This window comes from Callospermophilus lateralis, chromosome 9, assembly GCF_048772815.1.
Source record: "Callospermophilus lateralis isolate mCalLat2 chromosome 9, mCalLat2.hap1, whole genome shotgun sequence".
Classification (NCBI taxonomy): domain Eukaryota; kingdom Metazoa; phylum Chordata; class Mammalia; order Rodentia; family Sciuridae; genus Callospermophilus; species Callospermophilus lateralis.
In genome coordinates, this window is record NC_135313.1 from 45,786,763 (window position 1) to 45,805,942 (window position 19,180).

At 32.6% G+C, this 19,180-nt stretch overlaps 1 protein-coding gene across 2 annotated transcripts in view; it reads left to right on the forward strand.

Annotated features, from left to right (window-relative positions):
* Positions 1–12,478, forward strand: part of Calcrl (calcitonin receptor like receptor) — a 100,901-nt gene extending 88,423 nt beyond the window's left edge. For both annotated transcript variants that reach the window (XM_076866138.2, XM_076866137.2), the window contains 3 exons: positions 3,153–3,371; positions 3,528–3,569; positions 9,530–12,478. In XM_076866138.2, coding sequence (XP_076722253.1) covers positions 3,153–3,371; positions 3,528–3,569; positions 9,530–9,742 — 474 coding nt within the window. In that variant the 3' untranslated portion in view covers positions 9,743–12,478. The remainder of the gene's footprint in view (positions 1–3,152; positions 3,372–3,527; positions 3,570–9,529) is intronic.
* Positions 12,479–19,180: the final 6,702 nt, after the last annotated feature.

Consider the following 19,180-nt stretch of genomic DNA (forward strand, 5'->3'; position numbering starts at 1 on the left):
AATAAACTGGAAAAAAAAAAACACTTCAAAAAGTTTCTTCATTGTAATTTCTACATGTTATCATGATTCTGTTCTTGCATTGAATTGTCTGTTCTAAGCAGAGCTCAAAGAAATTAAATGAGTTGTTAGGGCCACCCATGAATTTCTAGAACAAATATGAGAAAACATTTTATTCCAGAGATCTGACTGTACAAAGAATTATGTGATCCAAACTCCTAAACCAGAGAGATTTGAGAAGTTAAAACACCTAGCAAATGCAAAATGTAATAACAGCTAACTCAATCCTCAGAAAATCCTGTTCACATCAACTTCAAGAGAGAATAGATGGCATTGCCATGGTAAAATTTAAGAATATAGCCCATCAAGCTGCTCAGCAAGAGAGGAAGTGAAAATTCACTCTATTTGCAAACATTTTTGTATCTTATTGGCCTAAAACAAGATTAGAAGCCTGTTTTTCTACCAGTTTAAATTATCCTGCCCTTGTTTAAACTGCAGGGCCCTCCACTGGTTCTGCCAATTCCAAGGTCCTGGGCGGGGCTCTAGTAATTGTTCATATGGCCCAATGTCTTTGTACAATTTTTATAAATAACATATTTTAACCACAATCAGTTTCTTTCCATTCAGACTTCCTCTATCACATTTCCCTTGAGCAGGGTGGTATTAGAGTGATTGCAACACTTTCAGATCCTGCCAAGGGGAAGCTGAGGAGGATACATTTAATTTGAGTTCACTGGGAGATATTTAGGTCACTTCAGGGCATAGTTAAGGAATTGCTGGCCATCCTTGAGAGTGGCTTCCAGGAACCCTTCTATAGACACTGCATGGATTCACCCTGTGTTCTTCCATGACCCTAAGGTGGTTCGCTAATATGAAAATGTCTTGTTTCTATCTTGCTTTTGAACTTTATGGGTATCAAAGTAAAACAGGCTTCTCTTTATATAACTAGGTTGGTTCCAAGTTGGGTAAAATTCAGAAACAGTTCATCTGAAATTTGAAATTCTTGTTCCATTTTTGTTCATAATACATAGAAATATTTACAGAAAAAAAATAGGATATGATAATTATGTGGAAATGGTGTGGAGAACATTGTCCAATTCACTTTAACAAAACTCTTCACAAAGTCGCTGATATAAAGATTAACCCCACTGTCAATTCTCATTTCTAGTTTCATGTTTTATATAAAGACTTGTCACTTAAGAGAAGTCTTGGTGTTTAAAAAGCTTTTGTGGAGCCCAATTGTAACATTTCTACTGTATTTTTTTAACAATTTATGAATGTATTTATTAAGATTATAAAATGTTCTACAATTTATAAGCAGATAAAGGATATCGTTACCTTTTCTTCTTTGGATTAATAGTGATTTCTTTTTGGTTGAAGCTTTCAAATATCAACGAATGCTTGGAAGGGCCTGTAGGAGGAGGAATAGAACAGCTGGCTTGCCAATTTGTCATGTTTCATTGTTACACCTGTTCAAATGGCTTACTCTGCTTTTGTCTTTATTCTGCCTTGTGTCTTTTCCTGTGTTTTTGAACATGTTCCTTTTCACAGATGTGTCATCACCAGGATTCTAGTGAGCTGTGTATTTTTGAAGCATATATTGCCATTGAATTGCCTCATGGCATAGAATATTTTTTTGCCTGATTATTTTGTCTTAAATTAGCAAATGCTATGCTATTCTTTTCCACACTAAATGAGAGATTACTGTTATTTTTCTTATTTTTTAAATTAAGGTACATGGATATAAATTATATATTGGTCTATAGTTTGAAAGTTTAAGGTTATAAAATATAGGACAGATGATTGAAATCAGGGTGAAAACAAAGGAAAGACAAAAGCAATTAGCCCCTATGAGGCTTTTCTGAAGTTCATATTCAGAATCTTATGAAAGGCATAAAGGATAAGAGTAGAGGAAAAGGACAAAAGTAAACAGTATTGACTTGAGTGAGTAAAAGAAAGAACGTGATATTGGAGCAGGGATTCTTTCCTGAGTTATATTATCAAAGTTTTGTGTCTCCCTTTCAAAGGGAGTGTTGTCTCTTGGGGAAGTTACTGAGGCGTAGGAAATAGTAAATATGCAATTACAGGAAGTAACTTTAGAAAGTCTCTCGTGGGATGCCAAGCGCTCTTGTTTCTAGGATGATCTGGGGCTCATGACGTAGTCTCTGCATAAGGATAAAGAAGACAATATAGCACTATCTTGGAGAGTTGTTTTAATAATTAGTGTTACAAAAGAATGTTATAAAGATTATTATTATAAAAATAAAGGAAATAAACTAAAAATCTGAAAATCGTTATTATGGTGTATATTTGGAAAATAGATAACATGGACACTGATAAACAGGTGACATTTATAAAAATTAACTCTTGGCCAGGTATGGTGGCACACACATGTAATCCCAGAGACTCAGAAGGGGCAGAAGGATCACAAGTTTAAAGCCAGCCTCAGCAAGTTAGGGAGGCCCTAAACAACTTATTGTGACCCTATCTCAAAATAAAAAAATTTAAACAAAGGACTAGGGATGTGACTCAGGGTTTAAGTGCCCCTGAGTTCAATCACCAGTACAAAAATAAATAAATAAATAAATAAATAAATAAATAACATCTGTTAAAATAATTTCTCATTTAAATTGAAAATGTTAAAAACCTTTAGTTTTGGGGTCACAGAAAAATCCAAAAGCACTGCATCAGAAAATAAGCTAGGAAAAAACACTCGAATATTTCACAACGGAATGTGTTCCAAAATGATTCTATCGTTATGTTTTCAAATATAATTGATGAAAATCGATGTACTTATAAATCACATTTTGAGAAATCACAAATTAATATCAACCTATTATGTTGTAAATATTTTGTTGTTGTTGTTGTTTGTTTTTCAGTACTAGGGACTGAACCACAGGGTGCTCTAACACTAAGCTAAAACCCCAGCCTTTTTATTTATTTTTTTCTTTCATTTTGAGACAGACTTTTTCTAAGTTGCCCAGGATGGTCTTAAACTTGCCATCCTCCCTTCCTTAGCCTCCCTGAGAGCTGGGATTACAGACATGTGCCACCCTGCTCAGCTAATATTGTAAATATTGTAAAGATTTATAAAATTGGAACACCAATAATGCTTCTCTATATTAAATATTAAAATGGCAATTTTGGTTTTTTAGGTGAATCTTTTCTTCCTATTAAATATTGTACGTGTTCTCATCACCAAATTAAAAGTTACACACCAGGCAGAGTCCAATCTCTACATGAAAGCTGTGAGAGCTACTCTTATCCTGGTGCCATTGCTTGGCATTGAATTTGTTCTTATTCCCTGGAGACCTGAAGGAAGGATTGCTGAGGAGGTATTTGACTACATCATTCACATCCTTATGCACTTCCAGGTATGGCATTCAACATCAGTAAGCAGCTTGAGAAATTTGTTTTTAAATTTGAATATAGCTTTGGTTTCATTGTTGACTGCTAATGGGTCCAGTTAGTTATAAATACATGTATCTTTTTCATTGGGATTCAAATAGAGTTCTATTTTTCTCTTACAGGGTCTTTTGGTCTCTACAATTTTCTGCTTTTTCAATGGAGAGGTATGTCAGTTGATTCTATTCCTGTTGTCATTTGATATGTATTTTCCTTAAAAATAAGATAGAATTATAAATTCCCTAAGAACAATTATTTCAAATCCCATTTCTATCAGAGAAAAAGAACTGTAATATTTATTATTGTAAGTGAAAACTTCCTCCTCAAGTCATATTGGAGATAAGTCAACCACACTTTAAAATACTTCATCAGTGACTTTTATTCATCTAGTTTTCTGACCTACCAGTAGAACCTATTAATTCTGGACTTTGCCTCAGGTATGATGCTAGGTGATATTTAACTTCATGGAAGATGGACTATAACAAGAGAGAGAATCTTTTTTTCACCCTCACACCCTGACCTATTTCACAGTGTAGCTTTTGGAAAAAGCTTTACAGTGGATACAAAAAGATGAAAACAAACTAAACTCTAAGTTGTACAAGGGCAAGGTGCAGTGGTTGGGGAATTTGGAATAGAATTCTGTAATTGCTATAATCCATAACATGGCAATGTATTCTGAATACTTCTAGATTTTCAATCTATGGCTTTCTTACTTGGGGGTTTGAGAAGTTAAAATCTGGTACTCTATTACATACAGATGGATATTGTTGTAACTCAGTGGTTCCAGCTTTAGTTTTTCATATGTTTCTAATCTACTTGACAAATTTTAACCTGTAGGATTTTGGCAAACTCGAGTACACTTTAGAAATCCAGATAGTAACTGAATGAGAAGTGGACAGTTGGTAACTGGGAAGCTTATTATAAAGCTTCAGATGGGGAACCAGATGGCATTAACCTTATGAGAATCAGTCCTAAAACACAAATCAGCATTGGAAATCATGGTACATGTCATAGAAAACCATGAAATATTGTTTTGCCTGGCTTAAATAATATTTTATGTATTTTTCTTGGCAAATAATGCAATTCATTGCTTATAGATTAAAATTAAAATATATTGTAATTTCAAAATATACATGTTTAGTGTGTATATCTATATTACTAATAATGGTATGTGGAATATCAACACATATTAAGTGCTTATTTCCATGATTCTGACACACTGAAAACAAAATGTTGCTATTTTTTCAAAGTCAATGAGAAGTATGGATGGAACACTATCAGGATAAACAGATACATGATTTGTTTTGAAAATAAAATTCATAAAGTCTTTGTTATGTACCTCTGTAAATATAGTAGAGTACACATGGAGCTAGACAGTCCTCTATGCTGTCAATATAGGATGTAACATTTAGATAGAGATGAGAATGATCTGGACACATGCCAAAGTATGTGCATAAAACACAAAAGGTCTACCTCTATTTCTACAGAAGCAGATTTTATTTTTATAATGTGTAATTTTTAAATAATCACTAGCAAAATATTTGGTGATAAGAGACAACATATAATAAACACAGTGATGCATTAAAAACCCAATGGCTGCTATATTTTGGGAAATGCTCTGAATTTGGGAGTAGGTGTTTAATCTTTATTAAAGGGAAGTAAAAACAAGTTCTTTCTACATTAATTTCACAAGTATTAATGTAAACTAGGGCATGTAAAGATTTTTGTGCAATGTTCCACCATCACTAAATCCTTAGTATATTATAGATCCCTTAAAAGGTTTGTTAAACAAGTTATTTTCAAAAATACATGTACAAATGGCAACATTCATCATATTGGAATCAGAATCTCAGATTGGCTCTTTTATTTAGAAAGGGTGCCCAGAGAATATCAAAACTAATGCTCCACACTCCTGTTACACTTTATCTGTATAAGCAAAAGAGACTCAGGCCCTTGATCTTCTGCCATATCCTAAAATTGAGAACATTTTGGCATTGGAAAATTATAATAATAATAAGCCTGTGAACCAGGTTCTTGCCAAATCCTTTGGTTCTTCACAACATCTCTAATATCTGTCCCTTTTTCTTTATCTCTGGAGATACAATCCCTGTTTGAGTATGATTCATCTCTCATCTTAAGAAATACTATAATCCCTCCTTTTTATCTCCTTGCCTCTAAGTTTTTCCCACTTTCATAACATGAAGAAATAGTGCCAAATCCACTTTGTCTGGTTCCAACTATGTCATGTTCTTAAAACCAATCTACTCAGGCTTAGTTTCCTTCTTGCTTTCCACATTAGGTCCAGTGGCTTGCCTTTAGCCTAAAATTGTTGGCTTTTTTTTTTTTTCTTCCACCTTTTATTTTTTTTTTAGCTAACATCTTCCTATTGGTATTTCTCAATAAACAACAGTGGCTTTACAAGTGCTCTGTCCTCTTTCCTCTCATCCCTAGTCCACACAGACAAAAATGTGCACTATTAACATGAATGAGAGACTGGCCATCAGAAGGATATATTTAACAACAATGGAAGATAGATTTTTTTTTTAAAGTGAACAAAAATATTTTCTGAGAACAACTCACATTTTATAACGAGAACAATTAGATTTCTGTGTGAAGCTCTATTAAAATTTTTAACTGATTTACATTAAGGAGCAGAGACTTAGATCCTTATCAGGTATTAACAAGCATATAAGGTTGTGATGTTATATTCTACATATTTGACTAAATTACTTGCATAATGCTAATAAATAAAACAACAAAAACATACCCAAATCTTTAATAACACTTCATTTAAGTTTATGGAGTGGCCACTTTAATGTTCTGTTGAGCCAGTGTGATCTTGTATTAGAGGAAGCAGATAAAAATGTAACATCCTAATAGAGAATAATATAAGCAAACAGAAGACTGCAAGGCTTCTAATTAGGTTTATTTTTAACTTCAATAAATAAGAACCCATACTTCAGTACACTGACCTTCCATGGTTTTGGTGATAATTTAGTTGCAAAGAAGAAATAGAAGGATGGCCTTTATCAAATATATTTCAAGGCAAAACATGCAAATATTTCAAAAGCTATCTTGTCTTTTAGAATTTAATAAGCTTTCCTTTTGGGGGCTTGCAGCTAATATATTTCTGGTGGTCAGCTTCTCAAATTTATGTAGAATCTTTTCTGCAAAAGTGTGCTCTACTTTCTTTCCACCTGAAGCTATATTTCTGTATTCAGTCAGTCTAACAATAGCAGTAAAGTGAGGAGGAATTTATTACATATAAAAAGAATCATAATAAAAATAATTTTTATCTGCTATCTGTTATGGGTTAGATATGAAGCGTCCCCCAAAAGCTCATATGTTAAACAATTTTAGAATTTTCAGAATTTGAGTGATGGGTTATGAGAGTCTTAATCTAATCAGTGCATTAATCCAGTTGGATGGATTTATTGGGTGGAAACCATTGGGTGTGGCTCTGAGATATATATTTTGTCCTTGGTGAGCCCAGTATGCTCTCTCTCTGCTTCCTGATACCATGTCCTAAGCTGATTTCATATACCACACCCTTCTGCCATGATATGCTGCCTTACCTTGCATCCAAAGCAATGGACTGAGATCTCTCAAACCATGAACTTTTCCTCATATACATTGATCTTCTCAGGCCTTTTGGTTAGAGCAGAGAAAAAGTTGACTAAATCATTATCAGAAATATTTAGAGAGTCAAAATTATTATTTTTTGTTTGAAATCTCTGTTTATTTATCTAAAATTCACAATCTAAAACTATCTCTACATCCTGCACACCAAGGGATCAGTAAACTAAATGGAGATGTGAACTGGCTAAGAAATTAAAAGTCTGAAATAATTAATAAGAATTAAAAGACAAAAGATATACAAAAATAGTTCATGGCAGGGACCCAGTGGATGGAATAGGCTCTGAGTCTGTTCCCTAACAATATGTGGGGTTCCACATGCTTTATTTATAGGGAATCACATCAAAGAAATTTATTGTGAGAAAAAGATTTTTGAGGTAAATAGAAGAAAGAGGCTGTGAGGACCAATTGGCCTGAATGAGACTTATCACTTGCGCATTAATTAAAGAATTAAGTAATTCCTGCCTCCTCCAGGCAACTAGCCACTCAAGGATATTTGGGCGCTCTGGTACCTCTTTCCACCTCCAGGGAGTTTTATTTGAACCTAGGGCTGTCTGAACCAATACATTCTGCAGTATCTCAAAATTCTTTTTAAGCAGGACTTGTTAAGGCAAGTCTAAGTGGTCTGAGATCCATTAGATGGCACTGAGAGTTCTCCAAGGGGCACACCTCTGCTTACACATGGCTCAGACAAGCCCACAGTTCATTCACAAAACTATTCCATTTCTCATTTGATTATGTTCTTGAAGATATTAAATATACAGATATTATTTTTAAAATTTCTTGATTCAAATTTTTCTTTGGAGGATTTAGAATGACTAAACCAAGAGCAAAGTATCATTATTTTTTGCAAGACAAAAGCATTTATTGTCTAAAAATGCTTGTATTTTCAAAGCACATTTACCTGAAAATAAATTATTTCCTCAGTTTTGTTTATAATATAGAACGAACTGAGCTTGAAAGTCTTCGTTACTGAACTTTGTAATAACATAACTTTGAAACCCAAGTTACAGCATTTGACTTATAATTTCTAAATCACAGAAGTTAAATGGAAATTTTAATAACTCATTTTGAATTCTAACTATAGAAATTGTTCACTCTGAATTTGATGCTTCCTTTTTATTTTCTACATTCTAAAACATAAAGGGACAGTACAACTTTTTGTACATTTTAACTGACAGAATATAGGAGACTTTAACAGGACTTTGAAGATATGCTGGCAATCCCTATTTGCTACAGAATGTAATTTTGAGAAGGAAATACAATGAAATTCATTTTTAAAGATTTAATAATGATTTGCATATAGGAATGTAGTCAATAGAAAGTTGAGGAACTATATATATGGAGAATATAAAGAGAATTGAAACAGTTACTGAATAAGTATGTTAATAGTATATGAATTACTGGAAAATTATTTTAATATGCTCAGAGTTCCTTTGAGAAAATAATCACAGGCTTAAAGACCTGTAGAGAGCTTGGAGAAGACCAAACAATGCATACTTAACGTAAACGTAGATAGGGACAGAAGGATTGGGCTACTAACCTTGAAGCAGGATACCCCAAGCCAATCTACACACATATCAGTCCTGAATGTCCAGTTTATCAAGTTCAAGGTGTATTTCAATATTCTTATTTGGACCCACTGACTTAATATGAGGAATGCCAGCCACACTTGGTGGTGAACACTTACAATCCCAAAGACTCAGGAGGCTAAAGCAGGAGAATAGCAAGATCAAGGCCAGCCTTAGCAACTTACTGAGAATCTGTCTCAAAATAATAAATAAAAAAGAACTGTGGATGTAGTTCAGTATTAGAGTGCCCTTAGGTTCAATCCCAGTACCAAATACACACACACACACACACACACACACACTTTTAGGGTCTTAATGTAAACTAAAACACAAAATCACTGTATGTGACCCATCTAGACTCAATCTCTAGCTCAAATCAGAAAATAAATGTCACTAAATTAAAGATTCACTCATGGAAAGGAGGTTGCAAATACACAGAAGTGCAGAAGTAAAATTCCTAAACTTTTTTTCAAAGTATTCATCCCATCTACAACTATCTGTTCAATACTTTTAATTCTTCTAGGAAGTAAGCTCCCTGTGAAATGAATACCCTGCTCTTTCATTTTCAGAGTGTAACCCAATTTCTGGCATATGGTAATCATTAAATAAAAGATTGCTATTTTTTACATTTATTATATCTTATGTTTTATTTGATGGCAATAAATATGTAACAATTATTAATAATTCAAAGACAAGGCATGAAATAAAAATATTAGAGAAGTATTAAAATGTAATAACAATGTTTCTTAATGTGAACACAATTTACTTAATTTTTAATTAAATAAGAAAATGAAGCAATATTATTCAGTAACATCAATGTTTTTTCAAGAACAACTTTTCTACAACTTATTTTGCTATGTTTTAAATATAATGTCTTCACTTCAATTAATGGATTTCTCTTGTTTCTTTTTGATTGATAGGTTCAAGCAATTCTGAGAAGAAACTGGAATCAATACAAAATCCAATTTGGAAATAGCTTTTCCCACTCAGATGCTCTCCGTAGTGCATCCTACACAGTGTCCACAATCAGTGATAGTCATGAATGTCCTAGTGAACACTTAAATGGAAAAAGCATCCATGATATTGAAAATGTTGTCTTGAAACCAGAAAAATTAAGTGATATAGTTATATGAAAATAGAGGCATCATTGCCTGCTTCATGCCAACCTTAACTCAAGGATTTGGACCTGTGATTTTACAGCAGAAGACTTCAATATTAAATGAATTTCTCTAATGCCATAAAGACAGCCTTCAACTTAAAGGAGAATTGTGTTGATACATTTTTGACAACTAGCTCTATGTGGGGAAGAAGGCCCTGATTTATAAAGTTTGCCAGTAAATACTCTGACTTTGGCAGATTTCAAACTACCAACTTGACATCACTGAATGTGGAATTGGGAAAAATGATAAGCACAGTCGACTCTCGTGAGCTGATATGGGTCAGCTGCAGCACATCACTGCAAGAACTGACAGATGAGTAAGACCAAAGGTTCACGTACACATTGGGTATAACATTACTCTCGTCACCTAAGGAGACCTAGATAAGTTTTCCACACTTTGAAGAGAAAGTTAGTTTTTACATGTTGGCTGTTGAAAATCTTAATCCCAGTGTCACAGGTGCAGTTGATTTTTGCTTACCCAGAAAGCATTCTAACCCTTTTTTGTAATACCTTTTCAAATGGACCAGACAGAGTTAATTATCCCTGTTGGCTTACCCTCTTCTCCCTAAGAAAAGTAAGAGTTTCTATGAGCTATTCATTTGCTGATACATCATGATTATATCCTATGGCATGTGCTTTTTTGAGACTTAGTGAACAGGCTGCATGATATGTGATCCTATTTCTGTATCATTAGGGAGACATCCTGGTTAATGCTATAAAACACCTAGCAGCTACTTCCTGCTTTGCTGTAGGAGTGGAAGGGAATCAGTTTCCCTGAATCTGTAAATAGAAATCTTTGCCCCTTCCATTTCTACTGTGTAGACAAATTAGCAATCATTTTAGATGAAGGAAATCAATGAAGGATTTCTTATTATCTTGGAAGTTTGTAAAAAAAAAAAAAGAGGATTGTTGTGAAAAATGAGCTTGTAAATACTCCAGTATTTTATTTTATAGTCTCAAATACCCACTACCTAGGTAATTTTTAAAAAAGTAGATACATAATGCAACAATGTATACATGTTAATATCTGATACTGTGTCTGGGCTGACTTTATAATAAAATAGAGTCTGGTATTCTATATTTGGTAAATATTTTAAGGACAACCAGATGCCAGCATCAGAAGTTTGAGAGCAAAAAATAAAACAGAAACATCTATGGTAAATATAAAATATTTATTTTAAAAATGAAAGGCCATTATCTTATTGACATATTAGTTTTTGTAATTCATACCCTAATAGTGGGTGTGCTTGACATATTTTCCTTCCATTTCAATGATGAACTCACATTATAGTCTAGAAATTTTCAACAACTACTATAATAAATGCCAATTTACTCTCCGTATGGGTCTTACCACATTAAAATACTATTTTACTGACTTATACTATATGATTAAATATGAGCTTGGAAACGTCCCAGATTATTAAAGAGAAGAAACTAGAGGAAGATACATATCACAATGTTTTATTAGGGAACAATTGTCAGACATTTTTTCAATAATTAAATTAAGATGGTAGGAAAACTTGCTAATGAATTAAACTGACATTTAAATGGGATTCAGTTTTTCTAATGTTATTTTCACTGGAATCTCCAAAGAACAACAATGACTTCAATTAGTGAACATCAATTTAAGGACAAGTTTTCATGTGGTGTGTTTTTTAAGTGTGTCAGCTTTAGATGGATTGAAATAATGATCTATTCATCATAAGTTGTTTCTTAAGCCATCAATAATGTTGAGTTCTGAAGTCATTTGAAACTGTCAAGGAAAATTCTCTAAATTAGTAAGAATTTACATATTAAATGGTCTGGTAAATGCATTTATAATTTATGCATGTAAAGGTATCATTAAGTTAGTTTCAAATTTACAAATTTCATAGCAAGCTGTTATAAAAAGGAACGCAGGCTGTTCTAAACTTTCAACTGCCTAAATTATACAAAATTTCCACTTAATAAATTCAATTTTAGCTATTTATTGTCAAAGACACAGATTCATGTCTTTTGCAGACAGTGTCCATGTATTTCAGCATTCTTCTAGACAATCTGTCAGTTTCAACCATACATGGCAGTAGAAATGTTGAATTGTCAGAGAGCATGTTAAAATGATACTGTAATTTTGAAGTATTTTTATTATGCTTTGATCTTATTTAGTGCGGATGAGATTGAGATTTCTTTTATTGCCAAGGTTCATCTGATATACAGTGCTCAGATGTACCAGTCAATCTGTGATTAATCAGTATTAGTTTTATACTCAAATATTTTAAGATTAATATTTTTAAACAATAGATTTCTCTTAAGATGAACTGCTAATTAAGATCTTTGTATCTTACTTGTAAAGAAAAATGATTCTGATATTTTTAAGAAGAAAACTTCTTTGGTATCTAAAAACTAATTTGTGGAATTTCTAGCTTTTAAAACATAGATCTGACATTTTCCTGCAATTGTGAAAGTCATATTTTAATTTTCTAAAAATTCTATTTTGTCATTTTTTTCAAAAGTTGTTTTCTAGTGAATTCATTACAAAACATCCAATCTGAAATTTATTGTTTGTTCAAATGTAACCTAATGTACATGGAATTTCTGGTTGTAGTGCTATATGTATTGATCATAAATTTTAGTGTGAATTTATTTTAATTTTCTCTTGGTTTTAATCTGCTAATAGAAACATTATCTGTAAAAATATTCAAGGTATTATGATCAAATAAAACAACTCATGTTATACCTACTTAAATTGTCTCTGTCTTGACTTTATGAAAATATTAAAGTTACCAGTTAAAGTTGACTTTCACTCATATATAATGGAGTGCTAAATAATTCAATTTCTAAAAATAACTTTTAGAGTGATCAATGGAATACTTCTTAAAATCAATAGATATATCTCTATTACACTCCTTAAGGTCTTCAATAAACTAGTAAGTGAACTTAATAAACCAATTCAGAAAAAGTTATGAATTTATTCTCAAGTTAAGAAAATACAAATGAACTATAATTTATACAAATTCTTTCTTATGCCCATAGAAAGAGGAAAGATCCCCAAAATAGGAAAATATGTTGGAAATTGTCTCCTTTCTCCACTATATTCCCCTATGTGGTTTTGTATTTAACACTAGAAAAGAAGAAAAATAATTATTAAAAGATTTTTTTAAATTAAGAAGGCATAGTCATAATTTTCACAAATGGAAAAAAAATGCATGAGGACTTTTGTTTAACTCATTAATAAATGATGAAACCAGTAACAAGTTACAATCTTTTGAAGGACAATTCAAATTATCATATATATTTGAGAATTTTTAAAATGCTGCAGTGAATTTATAAATAAATGCAAAACTGCTCTATTAGTTGCTTTTTACTGAATAATTTCTATTTTCTGTGATCAAGAGTAATATACATTTTTATCAGTTTTATGCAATTAACATATTAGTAAAATAGCTCAAAATAATCAAAGGTAGGTATAACTCAGGAGGGCACACCAATAAGCATTAGAAAAAACACTGTAATAACTCATATATAAGTAAATAAATAATAAATTGTGGGTCATCTGATAGCTCTGAATTTAATTTGTGTGTCTGTGCACGTGTGTGCATGTGCGCACGTGCACTTGAAGGCAGGGAGATTAAATACATATGTATCCATTTCAAAGATTTTTGAATTTTTTCTTATAATTTCTCCTTTTTGTGTTTATAATAGTTTAAAACAAACAATATTCTTGATTCAAACTACTGCTAATTTGATAGGAGTTGACTTGATTATTTACATGGCTAAGTGAGAGTGTTAATGATAACATAGGCATTCTAAGTTTGTTTCATAAATCTAAAACTTTACTGCATTTTTTAACAGCTTCATTGAGATACAAGTCACAAACCACATAACTCATCTACATAGTTATTAGTGTATTAGTAAATTTTAGTATATTCACAGATACATGTTGCCACCACCAAAATTTCATTGGATTTTTATGAACTTGAGAAAAATATATATTTTTTAATCTACTCCTCATCTGTTCTCCCTTCCCTGCTCCTAAATCAGTCCTATGCACCATTAATCTATTTTCTGTCTCAATAGATTTCCCTACTCTAGAAATTCATACTAATGAAACCATATCATATATTATCTTTTTGACAGACTTCTTCCAGCATCCATATATGTTTTTGCAACTATATCTTATTTTTATGTCTGAATTATTATTTTATTTTATGTCTGAATATTATTTCACTATGGCTATGCCATATTTTATTTATCCATTTGTTGATCTGTGTTGTTTCCAATTTTTGGTTATTAGCAATAATGCTGTTATAAACATTTATGTTAAAATTTTATTTTGGACATGAATTTTTATTGCTCTTAAGCATATATCTAGGAGTAACTGCCAAACTGTTTTCTCATACAGCTGGACAATTTTATATCCCCACCAGCAGTGTGGATCACAGCAGGACTTTGATTACTTGACATGTTTCCCAAAACTTTTTATTACCTATCTGTTTAATATATGTGAAGTGGTGTCCTGTAGTTTTAATTTTTATCTTCCTCGATGGTTAAATTTTTGGAGCATCTTTTGATGTGTTTATTGGCCATTTGTATATTTTCTTTGTCTAGTCAAATAATGAAGAAGACATGTCTATTCAAACACTTGTGCATTTTTAATCAGGCTATCTTTTTATTACTAAATTGTAGATTTTTAATATATATGACTGATACAGATCCCTCATCTGCTAAATGTTTCTCTCATTTTTGTGGTTTATTTGTCACTTTCTTGACTATGTCCTTTTTATCACAAAAGTTTACAATTTCTATGAAGTACAATCTATTTGTTGATATTGTATCTAAAAGTCTTCTCCCAAACTCAAGGTGCCTGCAATTTCTTCTAAGGATTCATAAACTGCATTTTCAGTTAAGTCATTGGTCCATTTTGAGTTATTAATATATACTATGGTTGATGTCCTTTTTTTTTCTTTTAAAGGTAACTTCTAAAATACCATATCATATAGTTACAAAGGGAACCATTTAACATCATAATATCAAAAACTGAAGAAAAAAATCTGAAAACATACTGCCTTCGATATTAACTTGGAAAAACAGCAGAAGATAATTTGGTTATCATAATAATTCATGAAAATAAGATTGAACATTAATTTTTAAGATAAATACCATGCCGATATCAAGATAATTAGAATTTTCAATGTTCAGGGAAAAATTAGTCTGTACTGCCTTCAAGAATGGTAGACACACATGCCTGTAAGAATAATAATAATAATAAAATGCTATGCTAATATGTATAAATATATAATAAAATAACATCAGGATAACATAAAAACAAAGTACTTTTATTTCTTTCAAAAAATCCAAAAACAAACAAATGAACAAAACCAGGTAAATAAAGAAAGCAATACAAAAACAAACAAAAGTCTCAAGTCATTCAGAAGTGAAAAGTAAAAATATTTAATAAGTGTATACCAACCAGTCAGAACACATGCTTCCACTGTGTTGTCAGACTATCAGCCCCAAAGCTATGTCATTTTGTCAAAAATTGCTGAGTGTGATATAAATTCACAATATTGAGTTAATGGTGTTATCTTAAAACAGATGTTAGGTTATAAAACATAGACTTTCAAAAAGCATAACATGAAGAACATTATAGGATAAAATGAAGTTCCTCCATACAGATTTTACAGTTTAAATGGTATTTGTAACATAGTTCAGTTTACTTTCAAAACAATGTTTTGAACTAAATCCTTTACATTAAACAACATTTTTTTTTTTTTTTTTTTTTTTTTAGTTTTTTAGTTTTGTGGTAATGGGCATGAACCCAGGAGCATTGCCTCTTAGCCCTTTTAAATTTTATTTTGAGGCAGGGTTTCACTCAGTTGTACAGTATGGCCTTGACTGTGTGAAACGTCTGTCTTAGCCTCCCATGTAGCTGGGATTTTGGGTGTATGTCATCAAGATAGACTGCAAATTTCATTTTGAATCTATGAAAACTACAAATCAAAGCTATAATTCAAACTGTGCAAATAATCTCACAACCCAGAAACAGATGTGGCTATAAAAATTGTTGAGTTAAATCTGGTATCATCGCTCCCAATTACAAAATAAAATTTTCTGTTTCAATTGGAGACTATATAAAAAATAATCTCAGTTGACACCAAGACAACTCCTCCCTTGGATCAAAATTCCCATGTTAATTTTCCAAAAGTGTTATAAACATTCTGCTAACTAGACTGAAACATTCACCTCAGCTTAGAGCATGCAAGGAACAAAGGATGAAAACAGAATAGCAAAAGAGAAAGTCACTTCTATGTCAACTTGTCCCCATATGTACTGTGTGGCCAAAGCACTGGAGACTTGCAGTCTTCCAACTCCAGAGAGTTTCAGAAGTGGGTACTTCTGGCTGCCCACCCATGCTCCACAAAGGCAAGATACGCCCTGTGAACAAGCAACTCATTGCAATTCAAACACCAGGGATTTTCTTTCTTTTATTCTTTCTTTTTTTTTTTAGTGTGGTGAGATAATGAGCAACTTTGACTGAACCCAGTTAATATTGAGAGGATCATCACCTCAGAGTATTTAAAACATATCTTTATTTAACAACAACAAAAACAAGCAAACAAAACCCTACTTGATCCAGTTCTACACACCCAGGTCACTTCCTAGACTGCAAATGACACTCTAGCAAGTATTCCATGAACTCAGGATGACCATTCATTCCAGTTTGCTAAAGGGGCTAGGTATGTTGCTTGCCGTCTTGGCATTAATTCCAACTCAAGATTTGCAATAATAGCCTCAGATCCATGAAAAGAGATCTCTTTTTATCTCTGCACTAGAGATCCCAGCTCTGGCCTTACTCTAGCTTGACCTCCTGACTTACGATGAGGAGCTATTTGAGCCAAGAAAAAATGTCCACCTAGAACTAAAGCCTACTCTTATTACCATGTCCTTGGTACCTAGGTTCTCGGAGATTCCAAAGTAAATGGTTTATTCATATACCCAGGAACTGCATGACTTTTTGTTTGTTTTCTAAATTCCCCTTCCCAATGATGGACCACACCACTTCTATGTGCACTCTTAGCATTAGTGAGTGGCCATGTGATAGCTGATTATATAGATAGGTAGATAGAACTCAGATGTACAGGCTGAAGTGTGTATTTAGGTATACATGCAAAGGCCCCATCTGTGCAAGGAGAAGCTGGGAATGAATTCAAAGAGAACTTCTGAGGGCCAGGTGCCATTTCATCCAATACTAGCATGCATATGCACAAATCTCCAAGGATTCTGAGATTTACCAGAATTTGAAACAATTTTTCTTAAATAATTATTTGTCAGATATAGAAAGTTATTTAATTGTTTTATGGCTTCCTTTATATATATGAACTATGTCAAATATATTAGTTCCCATTTGGACTGTGAAAATAGGCCCCCAAAATATTGGGGAAGAGATCAAATATTTGTGCCAGCTAAATGCATCCTGCTTTGGTAATAAATATGTTCCTGTATTAACATCTGATCTTCTCTGGTTCCTGGTTGAAAATACATATTAAATTGTTCTTATGTATTAACTATTAACTGTCTTTATTACTTCCTTTGCTTCTTTCTTTATTTGTCATATTTCTATTTTATGCTTTCATTATGCATATCAAACCTCACATTTACCTGCTATTTTCAACAGATCACAATTTAAAAATTTTAGCAACAACCATGAAATCAGGAAGTATTCTACACACATTATCCAAATAACTATATATTTTATATAACATAGAATTCTATATAAAATTATCTATATTCTATATTATTTATAATCTATAGTACAAATATTATACCTTCATGGCTTGTGAAGCACAGTGCACTCCTTAAAATAACTAATAAGTTTGACTTGTTAAATGAAATCACACTGAAGCTCCTCCAGAAGTCATACGCTTCTTCCATTGAGATATTTTAATGTCCAATTTTACTGTTGTTCTAAAAATCACTTGAAATTCCTTATTTCCTGGCATTAAAATACTAATAAATATCAGCTGTATCCCTAAATATTGAATTAAACATCAGTTTGTGGGACAGTATTTCTTCTCCTGGAGATACTGATTCTCATGAAGACTCCCCCCATTCAAAGGGTCCTCTTGCTTTCTTCTGCACAGAATATATGTAAGATCTTTTTCTCTCTGCCTTTGTCCTGCTATCCAAATGCAGACATTATACATGATATACATATTCTAATAAAATTCACAAGCGTTCTTACTTTCTCCTATAAAAAGGTAGTCAGTTCTGTTCCACATTAGATAGATTTGCCTTGTCTTCCATCATTTTTAATTTTTCCATCTTCAGCTGCCTGTAGACCTATCTATACCCCTAGCAAAAGCTAATAGGGAATACTCAGCTCTTTGCAGAACCAAAATGCTTTTGTTGATTCCTGCTACTACTGATTTTTTGTAGATGCTTACACCCCACTAAGAGGCTCACAGTTTCTTCCTGTGTTATAGTCTCATTTTTCTGCACCAGCTCACTGTTCTAGCTCTGTGTTTCCTTTCCCTCCTTAAAATAATAAGTTATTTATTATAACGTATATATAACCTCTATATGATGAGAGGTTGACACATAGTAGGCACTCAATGAACATCTGTTCCTCTTATCTGTCAAAAATAAGATACTTGAATCAATAGGACAAATGTAATCCTCAAGTGATAAAAAACAAAACAGCCTTTGAAAATTTGTGTCAGTGTCACACTGTTATCAAGTTAAGACTGAAAATAAAGTCCACTTGAGGTTATCACACTACACAGGCCAAAAAGAGACGATATAGAAGAATACATAATAAACCTCTACAAAGGACTTCCTACTGCCCCTTGATAATCAGAGTCTGAGGAAAGAACCTGGCAAATAAAAGATCCATGAAGCCAAAACATCATTTTAAAATAATGGCTTTTGAAGGAAAAAAATGACAAAAATTTCTATTATACAAGGTTCCATCTACAAAATATGGATATGTTCCTTTTACAACAGTCTATTGTCTCTTCAATCATGCGATGAAAAGTAGCTCATCCTTTTGTACTCTGATCATTTCCTGTTTGAGTAGACTGTCCACAGTGACTAAAACTGAAAGAACCCTTGCTCTGTCCTTTCCATTCAACTGATATCGCCCCGTGGCTTTCTCAAATTGTGGCTGGGTCTCACTGGCTCTCTGTGGCTTTCACCACCACGAGCAAGGTCAGATCCCAGATCCAGAATCATGGAACTGAGTGGAAGCCACCGTCCTGACTATGCTCCATGACCTGGATCTGTTTTTCTGCACTTTGAGTATCCCTTTCCTCAAATGGGGCTGGCAGTGACTACATGAACAGAATGCCTGCAAACTTGCCATTTCTGAGGTTCTAAAGAATTAAACAGTGTCAATTAATACATAAATTAAGAAGTAAGCATTCATAAAAAATAC